General features: G+C 36.8%; 1 protein-coding gene across 1 annotated transcript; it reads left to right on the top strand.

Annotated features, from left to right (window-relative positions):
- Window positions 1-2,352: 2,352 nt before the first annotated feature.
- On the top strand, window positions 2,353-18,438 carry slc15a1b (solute carrier family 15 member 1b). Its single transcript, XM_073870812.1, has 24 exons — window positions 2,353-2,459; window positions 5,183-5,306; window positions 5,472-5,509; window positions 5,666-5,750; window positions 5,869-6,010; window positions 6,127-6,246; window positions 6,345-6,444; window positions 9,270-9,360; window positions 9,469-9,558; window positions 9,639-9,715; window positions 10,003-10,089; window positions 10,185-10,274; window positions 10,385-10,429; window positions 10,827-10,859; window positions 10,952-11,040; window positions 11,125-11,206; window positions 11,360-11,479; window positions 12,511-12,645; window positions 13,321-13,367; window positions 14,667-14,774; window positions 14,957-15,068; window positions 15,193-15,327; window positions 17,289-17,396; window positions 17,484-18,438. The coding sequence occupies exons 2-24, from the start codon at window positions 5,300-5,302 to the stop codon at window positions 17,685-17,687; spliced, it is 2,145 nt and encodes a 714-aa protein (XP_073726913.1). The 5' UTR covers window positions 2,353-2,459; window positions 5,183-5,299; the 3' UTR covers window positions 17,688-18,438.
- Window positions 18,439-18,464: the final 26 nt, after the last annotated feature.

Genomic DNA, 18,464 nt, shown 5'->3' with positions numbered 1-18,464 from the left:
TTGACAATTGCTGAATGCATTTGGCAGATGCACAAGCTTATGCTGGGTACACACCAAAAGGTAATCGGGCTGATTTAGTAGAAATGTGGATATTTGGTTAGCATGTTGATTTTCGGTTTGTGCCCCAAAATTTTCTGGTTGCGCCCCTAAAATTTTCAATTGGGTGCCACTGTGCTCCTAGTGAAAAAAGTTAGTCTGGAGCCCTGTTAAGAGTGTCCGAACCTGATTGGAAGAACGTTGGAGCCACCCCGATCGCAAATCGTAAATATTAAACAGAAAGCGAGATGATGGAAGACGGAAACAGTCATGGCACAGCACAAAGTGAAGTTGATGCAAAGTGAACTTCTGCAGAACATGTTCCCGGTGTCTCCGCGACTTCACCCAAACCCTTTTCTTTTTTCCTTTGAATTTTCCAAACCCTATCATTGAAATTTCTTCCTGCATATCGTCCGCCATACTTATTCTGAAGTTTCAAGAGATTTTGCGAGATTTCCTGTGTTCACACTCGAGACTCTGGTTGAAAATCTGTTTGTGTGTGGTGTGCTGTCTTTGAACAGGGGTCTTGTCATTGGAAGTAGCTAGGTAACGCTGCTATCTCCGCCTGTACTTCGAATTCATGGACGATGCCGGACTTTTGCACTGCGTATGGATGTTTGGGCTACTACAACTATGCATTATAGTTAGAAAAGGTAGATTTTCAAAATTTTAAAACTTTAATTTTTTTCTGGACTCAATGCTAAATACATGTCTGACTGTTGAAACGATCCAAAAGAAATCCCAAAAAATCACATTCATGACGATTTATGGTGATTTTATTTCCGTTACACCATTGCCTACAATGACGCTGATGCGGGAAATTCCCTGTTTCAAGATGGTGGCTCTGTTTGAAGCATTCAATCCAATGAACTCTAGTGTACATATCTATGGATTCTCGCCAATAGCAAAACGCATTATTAATTATTATTATTATTAATTATCATAACATTAGGCTACATAAAGCAATAAAATAATGTCATGCCTTTCAAAAAGTGCGTTATCATTTCCTATATCTAAGAACTTCTTAAGAACAACTCAGCTTTGACTTTGTACATTTATTCTGAGATAAAGCGTGAACTCAATCAGTGTGCAGTGTTGCCAAGTCCTCTGCTTTTTTCAGATTCAGATTTGGGCTACTGTTTCCACGAGTTGAGTTTTTTCTGAGGGTTAAAGATGAAAGGATTTCGTTCATTAGTTATCATTTTGGGCTGTGAATAGTCATTGGGATGCTTTTGAGCTAGTTTTAAATGTATGGGATGCTTTTGATATGCGAATCTGGCAACCCTGACTGTGCGCTTGCGCATTATAGATTATATAGAATGTACATGTAAACAAACAGATTAAATTCTGTCGGACTGACAAAATGTTGTGCATATAAACATAGCTACTCAAAAAGTGTTGGTTCGACTTAAAGTAAGCTACCTGGTTGCCTTACAAATTTGAGTTAATTCAACCTAAAAATTTTATTTAACCAAAAATAAGTAAAAATGTTGTGTCAACTAATACTTCTAAGTTGAATTAACTCAAAATTTGCTTCAAGCTATACATGTTAAAATCGGTATGTTTTCAGTGTGAATCGAACTTGACTTTGGTGTTGCTAATGCAATGCTCTACCAGTTGAGCTACATTAGCACTGCTGGTTTCTCTGTGCATTCAAAATATAACCTGCTGACTGGACTTCATACCGTACACACACCATCCTGTCTATCTGCCCACTCTCCTCTCTAAACATTGTACATGGGGTATCTCTGAACGGAGGGGGGAGTTTGTTTACCTCTCACTCTCTGTGTCACTTCCATTAACTCAAACATCTCCAAACATCAGTGCTTACGTCTGGCCTCCATTTGGTGTACTGAGTTATGTAAGTCATTTTATTACTGTGTAACAGCTGACATTGTGGTTTGTGAAAGAGTCATTCAGAACACTGTCATTTCAAAGTCCCTTAAAGGGATAGTTCACCCAAAATGATGAAAATTCTGTCATCATGTGCTCACCCTAATGTTATTCAGAACCTTTCTTTGTTATCATTTTATATTATCATCAAAATATCTCCTTTTGTGTTCAAACAGAATAAAGAAACTCATACAGGTTTTGAACAACATGAGGGTGAGTACATGATGACAGAAATTGTTTTCATTTTTGGGTGAACTATCCTATGTTATAACCAGCAAACACAGAATGTTGTCTCAACGTAGCCAACTTTCTAACAACATTGTAACAACATGAGCAAAAGGCTGGGGTTTCTACTTTGTGGATTGAGGTTGTCACAATTCTGCCACAATGTTGCCTTCTAACCAATCTCCATGGTCTGTGGTTTAAGTTGTGCAAAACAACCAGTGGACGACATTTACACATCACTGTGTTGAGGCACAGCCTTTAAATTTTCAAGTGAGAAGAGTTTGCTTTTGTTCGAGCGAGGATTTGTGAGTATTTCTGCTTATTTCGGTCAGCCAAATGCTCATGTACCTCATAATATACCCTAGTTTAATTTATTTACAATGCAGTCATGATAGAATTTAAAAATTTCTTATGCTTTTTTTCTTACTTTCAACTACAGTGATGCTGCTGTGACAGGTGTCTATGTAATGGGGTTGTAATTAAATGTACACTCAAGAGAGGGTAATAAATACCATTATGATGCGTTCTAGTTTGATCACATGGTGATGTGTTGGCTGTGTTTCGATTGTACCACTGTTATCCCGCATATCTAATCAACAAGTTATTACTACGCAGTTTTAGCTTTTGAGAACCATGTTAAAAGAGTTAATAATTACATTAAATGAGCCTTCAGTTTTGGAGCTTTAACAAAGTAAAAGCTTTTACACATTTTAAAATGTAAAAGTTGGAACTCAAAAATGTAATAAAATTTTCCAATTTTTAAGTAAAAAATGTAAGGTGAAAACTTCAATTTCAATTGGAAACACCTAAAAAATGTTCTACTTAAAATTTTCAAAATTGTTCGGAGACACCCTGAGGCTTCGAGTTTTGATTGATCATTGGGCTGGTTTTGTAACGCAGACCTGGCAACCCTGTCTAACTGTGAGAATTTTATTTCACAAATTTGTTTGATTTCAATCTTTGACATGACCCTACTCAGTCAATATTAAAGGTGCCATGGCACAAGACTTTTTTAAGATGTCAAATAAATCTTTGGTGTCCCCAGAGCACATATGTGAAGTTTTAGATCAAAATACCATATAAATAATTTATTATAGCATGTTAAAATTGCCACTTTGTAGGTGTTTGCAAAAATGTGCCGTTTTGGGTGTGTCCTTTAAAATGCAAATGAGCTAATGAAATTCAAACACTGATCACAATGATGGTGGTTTGTTGCAATTAAAACTTAATTGTGCTTTTCTCTGCACTAAATGGCAGTGCTGTGGTTGGATAGTGTAGATTAAGGGGTGGTATTATTATAATAAGAGCTCCTTATGACATCATAAGGAGAGCCAAATTTCAACCTATTTTTTCATGTGCTTGTAGAGAATGGTTTACCAAAACTAAGCTACTGGGTTGATCTTTTTCACATTTTCTAGGTAGATAGAAGCACTGGGGACCCAATCATAGTACTTAAAGGAACAGTATGTAGGATTGTGGCCAAAACTGGTATTGCAATCACAAAACTTGTGTCTAAAACTGGTACTGCAATCCCACAACTGGTGGCCAATACACAAAATGACAACATAAGCATCAGTTGAGGGCTGCAACTCTTTTTAAATGACAATATTCTGGCCGGACCACTGTTGTCAGTGATATAAGTATTTGAAATGAAAATGATTTCTTAATGTCTAGTGACATATCAGGGCCATTTTATGATTAATTGATACAATTCCTTACATTCTGTTCCTTTAAAGGGGTGGTTCAATGGTATTTCAAGCATTCTGACTTATTAACATGGTTATAGAGCTGTTTCCTCATGCTAAACGTAGGCAAAGTGTCAAAAAAGCATGTGGGCGTGTTACAGAGTATTTCTGTGCCGAATGCACTTCGGCAAGGTTCGTACAAGTTTCGGAAAGTTTTTTTCGATTACAGGTCCAACTGACGTTTCAGGGGTTTTCTATACGTATCACTTCTTTATAAGGGCACTTCTCCCAGAAATCCCCGCCCACCTGTCAATCAGCGGGAGACGCTACAACTTACAAACATCTTATCACGCCACACAGCTTTGTTTAATTTCAAAACTCAACAATGGCACGAAAGAAGTGTGTTTTTGGATGTAAGGAGAAGAAATCCAGCCTTATGAAAAAAATGGATATAGTTTATTATCCGGGGTAGCAGCTGAGTTTTGCGTGTGTGTTTGATGCGCTGGATTTTCCAAACCGGGTCGTGAGTTGCATGCCGTAAGTAAGACTTCTGTCTTATGTTGGAAATAGGCGCGTGCATATTATATAAATGACACGAACATGAATCATAAGTTATAAGTGTTGTATAGTGTTGCATGACTCATACTCGCTTCACCCGCGGTAGTAACTCCTCCTTGTTCATTTTTTTGTACGTTATCGGAAAGATTCGGTAAAGCGAATCTTTCTTTTATAAATCTGATTAAACTAAAGACTCTTCGGAGATATAAAGGATGTCATACTACTCTATAGGTACTCCAGATTAACATCAGAAATGAAGAAACAGCATGTGTTACGTTAGCTTAAAACATGGAAAAAGTCAGATTTTCATGTCATGGCCCCTTTAATCAAGGTTATATTTTCACAAAACGTTTTTTAAATTATATTTTAATGTAAAACTGTGAATCAGTAAACAATGACTTTAGCTTGGGGGTTTTCACAGAGTGGGTCACATTTATTTTTGTTTTCAAAGCTCTGATCATAAAATAATATCTGCAAAGCATAAATAATCAAATGTAGCATTTTCTTAGCTGCTTTCATTTTTAACATGATAAACTTTTATGATTTTAATTATTAACTGCATTTTTTATTAAAAAAACAAAAGTTCACATTGTTTGATTTATGGTATAGATCGATAAGAAAGCTGTAAATAACTGGACAACTCCTTAATTAGCTCAATCCACCCACCCCACCACACTCAGTCATATTCCTGTCATAAACAACCACGTCAAACCTATTTTAACCCACTAGTGACTGAGGCTCAATGTATTGCCCAGAGTCTATAAATCCTGCTACCTGTGTCCCAGGTCTTCAGAGTACAGCTCCATCTGTCTCCATCTGTCTCAGGGACCGTGTGCGAGTTTCTCTCCGTAACAACGGATATTATTAAGAACTAGAAGGCAACCTCAGACGAAGCAGTCATCATGGACGGTGAGGAAACCTTGATGTTATGTCCACCTGCAATATGAATACATACATAAATATGTATATTGGTTAACAAGACTGCTCAGCATTGACAGGCATTTTCCAATTGTATTTAAATGTGATTTTAGCTGGAAAACAACAGGCTTTGACACTATGCATAATGTTTTGCAGACAAAGAACAAGGAAGTGAAAAGAAGTCCAAGAAAAGTGTAAGATTTGCTGTCCTGAAATATTAAGAGTTAATACTTTAACTGTAGATCTGAGCAAACAGAATTAAACTTTTACAAATATGTCTTGAAATATGGTGACGTTTGGTATTTCAGGAAGTTTTGCATGAATGTTTATATGACTTTGTGTGCTTGTAGGCCGAATGTTGTGGATATCCCATCAGTATATTTTTCATAGTGGTGAATGAGTTCTGTGAGAGATTCTCGTACTATGGCATGAGAGGTGAGACCAAATAAACCACGCAAAGCGACAAAAAACTATGTGATCTGTGTTTATGAACCTCTATTGTGTTCCTCTCTCTCTCTCTCTCTCTCTCTCTCTCTCTCTCTCTCTCTCTCAGCTGTGTTGGTCCTGTACTTTAGGTATTTTCTCCGCTGGGATGACGACCTTGCCACCACCATCTACCACACATTTGTGGCTTTGTGCTACCTTACACCCATCCTGGGAGCTATAATAGCAGACTCATGGCTTGGCAAGTTCAAGTAAGGATCAGGGCTGATCTAGCCTGGTTACCTAGCAAATGTACTATTAGGAATTTAGCATGCAATGAAAGTCATATTGAGGGACATCTCCACTTCAACATCTCTACTTTCCACAGGACTATCGTGTACCTGTCCATAGTCTACTGTATTGGTCAGGTGGTCATGGCCGTCAGTTCCATCAACGACATTACAGACAGCGATAGAGACGGCAACCCTGACAACTTAACTCTGCATATGTGAGTAAGCCATTACATTATATGTATTTGATGTATATGTAAAGATTATATTGAATGTGAGCCGAATGTAATTTTGGAGATTTTTCACTTTATTTTAGTGTTTTGTCCATGTTGGGACTCATGCTTATTGCTTTGGGGACTGGAGGTATTAAACCCTGCGTGGCTGCGTTTGGAGGAGATCAGTTTCAAGATCATCAGGCATGTGGACAAGCACACACACACATACACAAATGCACACGTAATGATTCTTGTTTACTTTCCAGTACTAAATGTTCATATCAGCTGTTCTGATATGATCAGAGCTCAAGGTTAAGTTTCTGATACAGTGTGTTAGATATTAACAAACAACTGATTAGCAGGCACCTGAACCCTCCTACACCCTTGGTGCCACAGCGACACACGTTTTCAAAGGTCACAAAATATGAAACGTTTAGCTCTGCATTCAAAGTCTAATAGATATCGTTCAAAGCCGATCTCACAACTCTAACTATTTCACAAGTGGGTAATTTCTTATGACTAACGCTAACGCTGATTACTACAACGCTTCATCTTTTAAAACTAAACAGGGTGAATGGGGCATGAGCAGATGCTATGAAAATGTATAAATATGAACAATTTTCTGTTGTTCATCATATTTAAAATGTAATTGTAGCATTCTAGACCAGTGGTTCCCAAACTTTTTCAGCGTGCTGCCCCCCTTGTGTACAGTGCATTTTTTTTGCGGCCCCCTGAAAGAAAATTTATGACAAAAACAGCTTTAAAATGTAATATTTTAATTAAACAAAACTTATTAAATTATACCTAGTAGTGCTTTTGGTTAGTTGGCTTATATTTTTTTAGGTTTAATTACACAGAATTCATGATAAATGAATGTATTTTATAAAATGTCATGGCACCATCTCGCGGCCCCCCTGGGGGCCCCGGCCCCTAGTTTGAAAACCACTGTTCTAGACTATTGTTGCCTCCTTTAACAAAATGATAAACGCTCTCCCATTTAAATGTTAATGTAAATATCCATTCACCTCCACTTCGATTAAGATTTGAAAGAATATTTGAAGGCCCCTTAAACATACCAAAAGCTACAAGCCCCCATTTTTGTCTTATAGTAAAACGTAGACTAGATAATACAGATAAATATGCATATATGTAATAAACTAGACTTTGCAAATGGTTAATGTGAAATATGGCCACTACCATAAAATCTGAAAATCATTCCATATGTCAAAAAATATATATTTGAACATATAATTTGAAATATACTTCAAAATATGCAAAGAATATACTGTATGTTCTGAAATATATTTTGAAATATGTTTACAAACACCAACACATTTTTTGGCAATTTTTAAATATATTTTTAAAATAAATATATTTTAAAAGCATTTATATTCACGTACCATTGAAAGAACACCGTTGTATGTTAAAAACCTGTAATCATAACAGGTTTGAAAAGGTTAATATTCAATATATTTTCAACTGCAAAAACATACTTATAATTTTATATTTTATACATACATATACAGTTTATACTTTAGACATTTTATACAAACTTATATATTTTGGCCTGGAAAAATGTATTTGTTGCCCCTGAAATACATTTTGAAATATATGCTAAAGGTTATAAAATATATTTAATAGTGCTGCGTTACGTTTAGTCGCGACTAATCGTTTGCAGAATAAAAGTATTTGTTTACATAATATATGTGGGTGTACTGTGTATAGTAATTATAAATACACACACAGACACGCATGTATATAATTAAGAAACATTTGCATGTGTATATACATGTTTATATTTATATATAATATTATATATAAATATTTATTATATAAATATATTTTTTCTTAAAATTATACATGTATGTGTGTGTATTTATATAAACAAAATTATTATACACAGCATGCACACATTATAAAATATGTAAACAAAAACTTTAATTCTGCAAATGATTAGTCGCGACTAATTGTGAGCCAGCACTAATATTTAAGCTTTACTTTCTACAAAATGTATTTAGCATATATTTAAAACATATTTTGGGCAAGGGAAATTTATTTTTTGCCATATGGGATATTTTATTAAAGGTAAACATTTTAACAAATACTGCACTGTAAAAAAAACTTTGCTGCCTTAAAATTTTTTGATAAATCAACTCAGATTTACAAGTCATGTCAACAGAGAAGAGTTGTCACAACTTAGTTGTGAAAAGTCAACTTACCTGTAGTTATAACAACTCATCTCTACTCAAGATAAATAATAGTAAGTTAAAATGACTTGTAAATCTGAGTTGATTTAACAAAAAAATGTAAGGCAGCAAAGTTTTTTTTACAGTGCAGTATTTGTTAAATTGTTTAAAGTGTGTAAATCCATAACATTGCATACTATTAACATATACTTAACATATAACAAAAGTTATAGTCAGTTTACAAATTTTTTGCAATAAAATTCATACAAATGTTTTTAATTATTTAAAACACATAGCGTTTTAAGTAGTACTGTAAAGGAGTAGGCTACATTGAATAAGTTCATCAGACGCACGCGTGTTGTCGCGGTTACGCGCCTGAACCGGTCTGTATTTATTTATCTGTCTGACTAAACTGATCTCTGAAACGAACACCTTGTCGAAAATAAGATGGTTTGGTTTCCTAAGGATGAGGGGTTGCATGGATTGGATCACAATAATGCGGAAAGGTTTGGCGGCAAGGCGAGAATTGAAGAACCTGTAGCATTGTATACATTCATTTTACGTTACACACTAGCTTGAAGGATCTGTAGCATTGTAGCATTGTATACATTCATTATACACGTTAGCTCAGTTTAATAGAGGATACGCCTTAGATATGATATACGAACGGAGGTATTGAACCTGTCATGTTTCCCTTGTTATCAGAAATAAACTTAACTGTAACTGTAAAATGACTCTGTTGTTATGTATTCTATGTAAACGTCAACCGGAAGTTGCGTTTAGTCCACAAAAGCCGTTTTTTTATGTTGTTGATGCTAAAACTGTTTTTTTTTCTTGCAGGAGAAACAAAGAAGTACTTTCTTCTCCATATTTTATTTGTCCATTAACGCCGGGAGTCTTCTCTCAACTCTCATCACACCCATTCTGAGAGGTGTGTATTGCGCATGCGTTATTAATATTCGATGAGGACGCTGTACGTTTGTTTAAGATTAAATGCGTCTCTCTCATTGTGTTTGTATAAATTTGTTCTGTTCATCAGCTCAGACGTGTGGTATCCACACACAGCAGAAATGTTACCCGCTGGCCTTCGGTGTCCCGGCAGCTCTTATGGTGGTCGCCCTCATTGTGTGTTATCTATCGTGCGATACCGTGTATGACCACACGGTGGCAGCAGTGACTAACGAATATTTCTTTTTTGTGCAGTTGTGTTCATCTTGGGCAGAGGCATGTACGTGATGGACACCCCTAAAGGAAACATCTTGTTGGAAGTCGTAAAGTGCATTGGTGTAAGAACATACATACATTTATTTAGATAACAATTTATTAAAATATGTATATGATGTACATGGGTCAAACATTCAGAAAACGGGATTTTAAAACTTTAGCTTAAATTTAAATATGCACACTTACAAAAAAAATCAACAATACATCGCATCTTAAGGCTTAAATTATCAGCCAAATGTTTTTAAAAACGTACTTATCGGTAATGTCTTAGTTGTAACATCAACTATAGCATGCAGCACAAAGTAATCCGGTACAGTAGCCTCACCTGGATGTATTTTCTCTTCTGCAGTTCGCAGTTAAGAACCGTTTCAAAAAACGTGGCAGCCAGTACCCAAAAAGAGAGCACTGGATGGACTGGGCTGAAGAAAAATATGATGTATGTTAGACACACAGTATTCCTTGCAATGCTGTGGGTTCAAAAATGTATACTGTAGATATGACATCATGAGATTGAACACACTCTCTTTGCAGAAACTCCTGATCGCTCAAGTGAAAATGGTATTGAAGGTGCTGTTTCTCTATATCCCTCTGCCAATGTTCTGGGCTTTATTCGACCAGCAGGTCAGTATACAGACAAACAGTGATGCCACAAACACATTCACATATTCAAGCAGAGATTCACACACAAAATGTTTTACAAAAATGTCAGCATGACTTTTTATTCTCTTCAGGGCTCCCGCTGGACCCTCCAGGCCACCACTATGAATGGCGACTTTGTAAGTTAAAGTGACATTTTTGCATTTTACAGTTTTAAAGGTGCTGTGTACATTTTAGCGGCATCTAGTGGTGAGATTGCGAATTGCAATTGGCAACCTCCCCCCTCAATTTCAAAACGCATACGGTAGCCGCCACACGGTAGTTTAGGGCTACTGTCGAAAGATGAAGGGCGACTTCTGTGTATATAGATAAAAACGGCTCATTCTAAGGTTATAAAACAATACAGTTAATTCTGTAAGGTTTTTATATACCACAAATAATATAGTTATATAGTATACTATATTGCATTTCGATCAAGAGATTCTTTTAAAAGCTACACAATGCACCTTTAAAGGAAACTAGAGAGCCAATATGTACCAAATTGGCTTAAATTCTGTCTTTTGTCTGCCACCACAGGGAGGATTTCTCATTCAACCCGATCAGATGCAGGTAAATGCGTGATAGTATTGCTTACATATACATGCAGTGCATGTGTTACGTTTACAATGTGAAATGAAAGCATCCTTTGTGCTCCGCTGCAGATCGTGAACCCCATTCTGATTGTGATTATGGTGCCCATCATGGACAACTTGGTGTACCCACTTATCAAAATGTGCCACATTAACTTCACGTAAGTGCAGATGGGCAACTCCCTTCCAGATTTGCATTCGATTCGATTTGTGTACCTTGTGTTTACGTGCGTGGTGACTTCCAGGCCGTTGCGGAGGATAACTGTTGGTATGCTGATGGCTGCGTTGGCATTTGTGGCGGCCGCCCTGTTGCAGCTTCAGATTGATGTGAGTGACACCTTACAATACACTTTCCTTTCTTACCACACTTACTAACAAAACCTGACACTTCTTTAAACCTATCAAAGTACAAGGATGCACCACTGCAGATACCAGGTCCGAGTGAGAAAAATAAAACGTACATGCATTTCAATCCAACAGGACACATTGCCCAAGTTTCCCTCAAGGTCCCAAGCCCACGTGAGGTTCCTGAACTTGGACGTTGTAGGTCAGAGCGTTTCGGTGGAGGGACGAGAAACATTTAATGTGTCTAGTTTTCAGGCAAGTTACAAACAAACCAGTAATCATTATTTTTTCCTACTTTATAATATTCCAACAGAAACAGTTCGAAAGTCTAGGATAACTTGACGGTAATGTGTGCCAGGTTCTTAAAAAGGTGCATGCTTGAAAGGTTTAAATGACTTTTGTAGACAACAAAATATGATTATGCAAACCAATAATTCTCTTTCAACAACATTTTATTTTTAAAGGGCACATATTATGCAAGATCCACTTTTACAAGGTGTTTAGACATAGATGTGTGTTGGCAGTGTGTGAACACAACCAACCTACAGTAAATACTTATTTTTTTAATCCCCATTAAACCAAAGCAGTCTGATTAGACATGCTGTTTTGATTCTCTTGTTAATGTGACATCACAAAAACAAAAAGCCCTGCCTCATCTACTGACTGACTGGTTAATTTTTTCCTGAAAGCTTTTCTAAATGTGTTTGTTAACACACTGTTGCGCTAATGCACCTGAAGATAGGAACTGTAGCTCATTTGCATTTAAAAGTACACACATAAACAGTGCTTTTTTGCTCTCACACAAATAAGGGCATTTTGGACATGCCATATTAAATGATCTGTGGGGTATTTTGAGCTGAAACTTCACAGACACATTCTAGGCACACCTGAGACTTATATTACATCTAGTCAAATTTGGCATAATATGTGCCCTGGCTTTAAATCAGTGTTTTTTTTAATCTGTGATTTAGACGTGAACATAAGAAAGTAGCCAGTAAGAGCCCACCAAAGATGGAGACATTCAAAAAGCTGGATGATAAAATGCAAGAGTGTAAACTGCAAAGTGGCTACTTTGAAGATGCTAACATAATTTTCATTTTTTGTCAGTTGTTTTAATCACAACAATTCCTTTTGATGCGTGTTGTTGCTTAGTTTACTATTTTTCTAAAATGTGAGGCAAACTACTAAAAAGAATGAAGTGATCCTAAACTTTTTAACAATAGTGTATATACTGTTAAACCATACAGTACATTTTTAACGGTATCATTTCCTCTTGTTCCCTTTAGACCTCGGGTGATTATATGACTTTTGAAAATCTAGAATATAGTGTGTCGATTGGTGGAGGATACGCCGTTGAGACTCGTTTTTGGTTTGGAAGGAGGCAAACGGTTTTAATTAGTTCAGCAGGAATTAAAGATATCGTAAGTGCTCATCATAAGAATTGTTTTGTTGTCGTATAACATTTTGATATTTTTCTACTCTTAAAGGGACACCCCACTTTTATTGAAAATATAGTCATTTTCCAGCTCCGGGTCTGGCGGTACCACCTTTAGCACAGCTTAGCATAATCCACTGAATCCGATTAGACCATTAGCATCACGCTCAAAAACAGCCAAAGACTTTTTATATTTTCCTATTTAAAACTTGACTCTTCTGTAGTTACATTGTGTACAAAGACAGACGGAAAATTAAAAGTTGCGATTTTCTAGGCTGATATGGCCAGGAACCACACTCTCATTCTGGCGTAATAATCAAGGACTTTGCTGATGTAACATGGCTGCAGCACGTGCAATGATATTACGCAGCGCCCGGAAGTAGTTTAATAGCAGGGGACTATTTTCGGGCACTGCACTGCAAAGTCCTTGATTATTAAGCCGGCATGAGAGCTAATGGTCCAATCAGATTCAATGGGTTATGCTAAGCTATGCTAAAAGTGGTACCGCCAGACCAGGAGATCGGCTGAATGGATTCCAAAATGGTAAAAATCAAATGTTTAACTCTAGGGGAGCTGGAAAATGGGCCTATTTTTTTTTAAAGTGGAGTGTCCCTTTAATCCCTTTAACTGTTCTGATCAACCATTTATTTTTTCTTCACAGATTTTAGAAACTACTGAGAAACCAGAGCAAGGCGCAAATGATATCAAGTTAGTGCATTTCTAAATGTTTCTTCATAAACTTTTACCTGGAAAATTTGAAATATTCAAATCTATCAACAATACTTCATATAAATAAATTATAAAGGTGCTATAAAGAAGTGGTTCTCAAACTGGGGGATGCAGGCTGGTGCCAGGGGCCTAAAAGTTTAAGAAATACTGCAATAAAATAACTGTTTTTGATTGCCCAAGGAACAATTGTTAAAGGTGCATTGTGTACATTAGAAGGATCTCTTGACAGAAATGCAATATAATATACATAACTATATTATCAGTGGTGTGATATGCACCTTACATAATGAACTGTATTGTTTTATTACCTTTGAATAAGCCATTTTTATCTACATACCCCACGTGTCCCCTTACGTGGAAGTCGCCATTTCGAGCCGCCACGTTTCTACAGTAGCCCTAAATGTTCTACAGTGCATGTTTTGTCCCTACATTCGCTGACATCATGTTTGTCCTGTTGTTTCGAAAGGATGGGGGAGCTGTGTTGGTTGCAATTCACAATCTCACAATCTTTTGCCTTTGTTAGGGCAGCACAGTGCACCTTTAAAGGTGACATAGAATGGTTGAACAGAGTATTTATCCTTGTTCTGTGATGTGACATGTAGACAAAAAAAATGTTGTTTGGGTCTGTAATGCCTTAGAAGCTTCCTGAAAACCTCTCTCAAATAGCTCTATTAGGGTGGGGGATTTTAAACAAGTGGTTCTGCACCTATTTGGCTCCCCTTACTGGCTTAACTTGCAATCTCATTACTGATTGGCTGACTTTGTTGCCACTCAAAAAATGTAGCCAATTATTTTAAAGTGGATGGGCAGTTAGATGCCTGTGATGTCATAAGCATCAGTTTTTCAGATTGGGCTGTTTTCTGGCTGACATTTCTAAAAGAGAAATTTCTATGAGACTGAGATGTTTAGCATGTTTAGCACTTTTTGTATGTTTGTGAATGTGGGTAGACTACCATTATTCAACAAAGACAAGGTAAGAATGGTTTTTCATTCTCTGTCCCCTTTAAAAGAACCATTTATTTCTTACAGTTTTATTATCTACAGAATTTTTATCCAATACAAAAATCGTCTTGTAAAACAAAAAGGTTCTTGTGAAATGTTTCTTCTATGGAATCAATAGCACTTTTTTGAAAGTGTTCTCATAGATGCATATAATAAATTACACACCTAACCCAACTTTTGGTTCCTCTATAAGAACCTATTTGTGCAAGCTTTCATGTTAAAGCCTGACAAAGAATCTTTTGAAGTTTTTAAATATATATATTTTTTTTTCCCTAGATTTGTGAATGGCTTTCACTCAGCACTAAACATCTCAACAAATTCTGAATCATTGGGTACCATCTCTCCATTAGAAGTATCAGCCTACACCAGTCTTCCCCAGGGCAAGTACGTGTCTTTGTGGTAATCTACGAAATTGTGCGTACGTGTATGATAGCCATTGATACTGTAAGATATAACTTAACAAAAAGTTTGCTAATATATATTTGTAGAGATGCAGGAATTGCATCTCGAATTAACAGCAATTTGCGAGAAAACAACATTACATTCAATTTATGTTCACTTCATAGAGCTAACTTCACCATTGCGAACGAGGAAGGACAGAAGTGCGATTACATCATGACACTGGGCTTTGGTAGTTCCTACACCATTGTGATTCCCAGCAATTTCGATTTGAGCAACGTAGGTTGAACAGCTGTAGACATAAAGCATCTTGATGACATGATCTTGAATCGATTAGAATAGGTAAATTTAGTGATGTGTTGGGCTTTTCTAATGTAAAATAACATTATTTTTGTCTACGCAGTGTGACAACCTTAATAATATAGAAGATATTAAACCAAACACAGTCCACATGGCCTGGCAGATCATTCAATACTTTCTGTTGACCTGTGGAGAAGTGATGTTCTCCGTCACTGGACTGGACTTCTCCTACGCACAGGTATGGGGTGCTGTTAATAATGAACTAAATTTCATGCAGAATTTGGTTTCAACCCTCAAAGACACTAACATTTAATATTCAAGCTCTGCATTCGAAGTCACGACAAACAAAACGTATCTCCGCTTTCATTTCGGCCATGAAAATATTTCCACCATACTGTCATGTAATGCATTGTCTTTGTCCAAGAGTACAACTGATTTTCTATAAGGATATTAAAAAACAAAACAAAACAAAAAACAAATCATGGCAGCCATTGCTAATCGAGTTTGAGGGAATAGTCTACCCTTTTGCCATATAGCTATGTTATTGCCTTAACCTAGACGAATTAATACATACCTATCTTTTGTCAATGCGTGAACTGTGCAGCGCGTTGTGAATGTGTTGGCATTTAGCCTGGCCCCATTCATTCCTATGGCACCAAAAAAAAGGTTTATTTTGTGGCACCATACTTACTGGTATAACTACTCATGTAACAGTCTTTAAATAGGGAAAACACAGAAGTGTTTGGTGGCTTCCCTGTTTGGTACCATAGGAATGAATGGGTCTGGGCTTAGTGCTGGCGCATTCACGACGCGCTGTGCAGTGCACGCATTGAAGAAGGATGGATATGTATTGATTCGTCCAATTTAAGGTAATGGCATAGTTTAATATGGCAAAAGGGTAGACTATTCCTTTAAAAACCTAATAGACAAGGTTAACAGAAGCCGTTTGGAACAAAACAGGTTTGGCTAGAAGGTATACAGCTATGGCCTTAATCTCGCAAGATGTTGGGTTTAGGGTTGGGGGTTAAATTTAGGTTAAAAACAGCACTCATCCAGCTAGATTTTGGCAGTAGGTGTATCCCTTCTAGCCACTACCGGACAAAACCCGATGGGCCTGTTTGACTCATGGCCCCTAAGGGGAATTTTTTTTTTTAAATCAGCCACTGGGGCCACTTTCACTTTTTTCTATGTGTAAGTAGTTGTATGTTATGCCATGTTTCTTATATTAAAAGAAACATATCATTTGTTACAACTTCTTATTCTAAACAACTTTGCCTCAAAAAACACTGGTGCAAGTCGAATCATCTGCTAGATATTCAGCATTATGTTAAAAACCTATTTTTGCAAACGGGCCCTAGGTTTTCTATCCATAATCAAATTAAAACATTTTTAAACTGAATATCAAATATTCGATTCATCACCAGACCACCACGCCAAAATGTTTAATGTGGGCATTGCCACTTTTACTTGACTAGCAATAGCTATTGATGGGAATGAGATATTGACACCAGACTTGTATGGGTCCACATACAAAACTGGGTCAAATTACGGAGCTAAACCACTAGTTGGAGCTATAACACGACAAAACTGAAAAATGGTTCTAACTAAAGAAATGTTGGTCCAATCGTGATGTGTGAGACTAGGGTTGGAGCTAAACTCATTAAAAGGACACTCCAGGCAAATTTTCCATCTCCCCTAGAGTTAAACGTTCGATTTTTACCATTTTGGAACCCATTCAGATGTTCTCCGGGTCTGGCGATACCACTTTTAGCATAGCTTAGCATAATCCATTGAATCTGATTAGACCATTAGCATTGCGCTAAAAATAACCAAAGAGTTTCGATATATTTTCTTTTTAAAACTTGACTGTTCTGTAGTTACATCGTATACTGAGGCTGACGGAAAATTAACTATACTCTCAATCTGGCGTAATAATCAAGGACTTTGCTGCCGTAACATGGCTGCATCAGGTGCAATGATATTACGCAGCACCTGAAAATAGTCCACTGCTATTGAAAGTTACCAAGGGGACTGTTTTCGGGCAGTGCGTAATATCACTACCGAATGGATTCCAAAATGGTAAAAATCAAACGTTTAACTCTAGGGGAGCTGGATATTAGCATTTTTTTAAAAAGTGGAGTGTCCCTTTAAAGAGTTTGAACAAAAGTAGTCTTACCTTGTGGTTTTGTTACCTTTTAGGCACCGAGCAACATGAAATCGGTCCTCCAGGCAGGCTGGCTGTTGACTGTAGCTGTGGGCAACATTATTGTACTCATTGTGGCTGAGGCAGGCACACTTCCAGATCAGGTATGCTATTTAAAACTGTGGGTCAAAAGCCAATTATGGTTTGCGATTGTTACTGACGGCTACGTATATGCGTTTCCTTATCTACAGTGGGCAGAATATATCCTGTTCGCCTCCCTTTTGGTGGCTGTGAGTATCGTCTTCTCCATCATGGCTTACTTCTACACCTACATGGATCCGGAAGAGATCGAGTCGAAATTTAAAGAGCACGAGCCAGAAGACAAGCATAAGAAACATATTGAGATGGTTAAAAGAGATTCTGTTTCGTCAGAACTCAAACAGACGAAGATCTAGACGTGACACTTCCTCGTCCTCCGGCTGTATGGCTTACAAGTGTTCTTGTCTGATGTCTTTAACAACTAATTTGCCATTTTCTTATCATGATTTGGCTTGGGATTCATACAGTTAAAATTTCAACTCTACCTTACAATGCTCTGGTGTGGTTTGGGATGACTGCTATGGTCGGCACGTTTGAGTTTGAAAAGTAACACTACTGTAGGTTATGAGACATATATCAGACGTGCGTTAGTACTTTTGCAGGTGGGTTATGTTACTATTAGGGTAAAATAAAAAATAAGTGTTTTTCTGCAAGCAATGCAATTGACCTGTGCCATAAAAAAAATGTAGACTGAACCTCTTGTATGTTAATTCATACTACTCTTTGTGTTGAGCAACACCCGTTTTGTTTCTGAAATCGCAGATTGGACCATTACAAAAAGAAATGCAGTTTCAGAAAGCACCTTTAATTTTTGTTAATAGAGATTTATCGATAAGTGATGGGTGAGTAGGAGTTTTACTAACGTTATAGGGAATTCATGTTTGCACTTTGATGGTTATATTCTGGATTTGAATTATTTAAAGGTTTACGATAGGGAACTTATAAATAAACACTTTGTGTTTTTATGCGAGATGTATTTTTAGATTACTGTATTTTTTTATTTCTACATGACGTTGACTCGCAAACGGATTTTAAACTACATCTGGTCTAATAAAGTTTGAAATACTTGACATGGAAGAATCAACTCGTAATAAATATCTACCATCATTTCTAGGTGTTTTTTTTTTCTTTTA

The sequence above is a fragment of the Misgurnus anguillicaudatus genome, chromosome 8, assembly GCF_027580225.2.
Source record: "Misgurnus anguillicaudatus chromosome 8, ASM2758022v2, whole genome shotgun sequence".
NCBI lineage: Eukaryota > Metazoa > Chordata > Actinopteri > Cypriniformes > Cobitidae > Misgurnus > Misgurnus anguillicaudatus.
This window is presented reverse-complemented; position numbering and strand designations above follow the sequence as displayed.

Excerpts from the sequence above, each read along its gene's own strand:
- slc15a1b (XM_073870812.1), top strand. Across the intron at positions 10,430-10,826 it reads CCACTATGAATGGCGACTTT|GGAGGATTTCTCATTCAACC; the intron begins GTAAGTTAAAGT and ends CTGCCACCACAG. Across the intron at positions 12,646-13,320 it reads CAGCAGGAATTAAAGATATC|ATTTTAGAAACTACTGAGAA; the intron begins GTAAGTGCTCAT and ends TTTTCTTCACAG.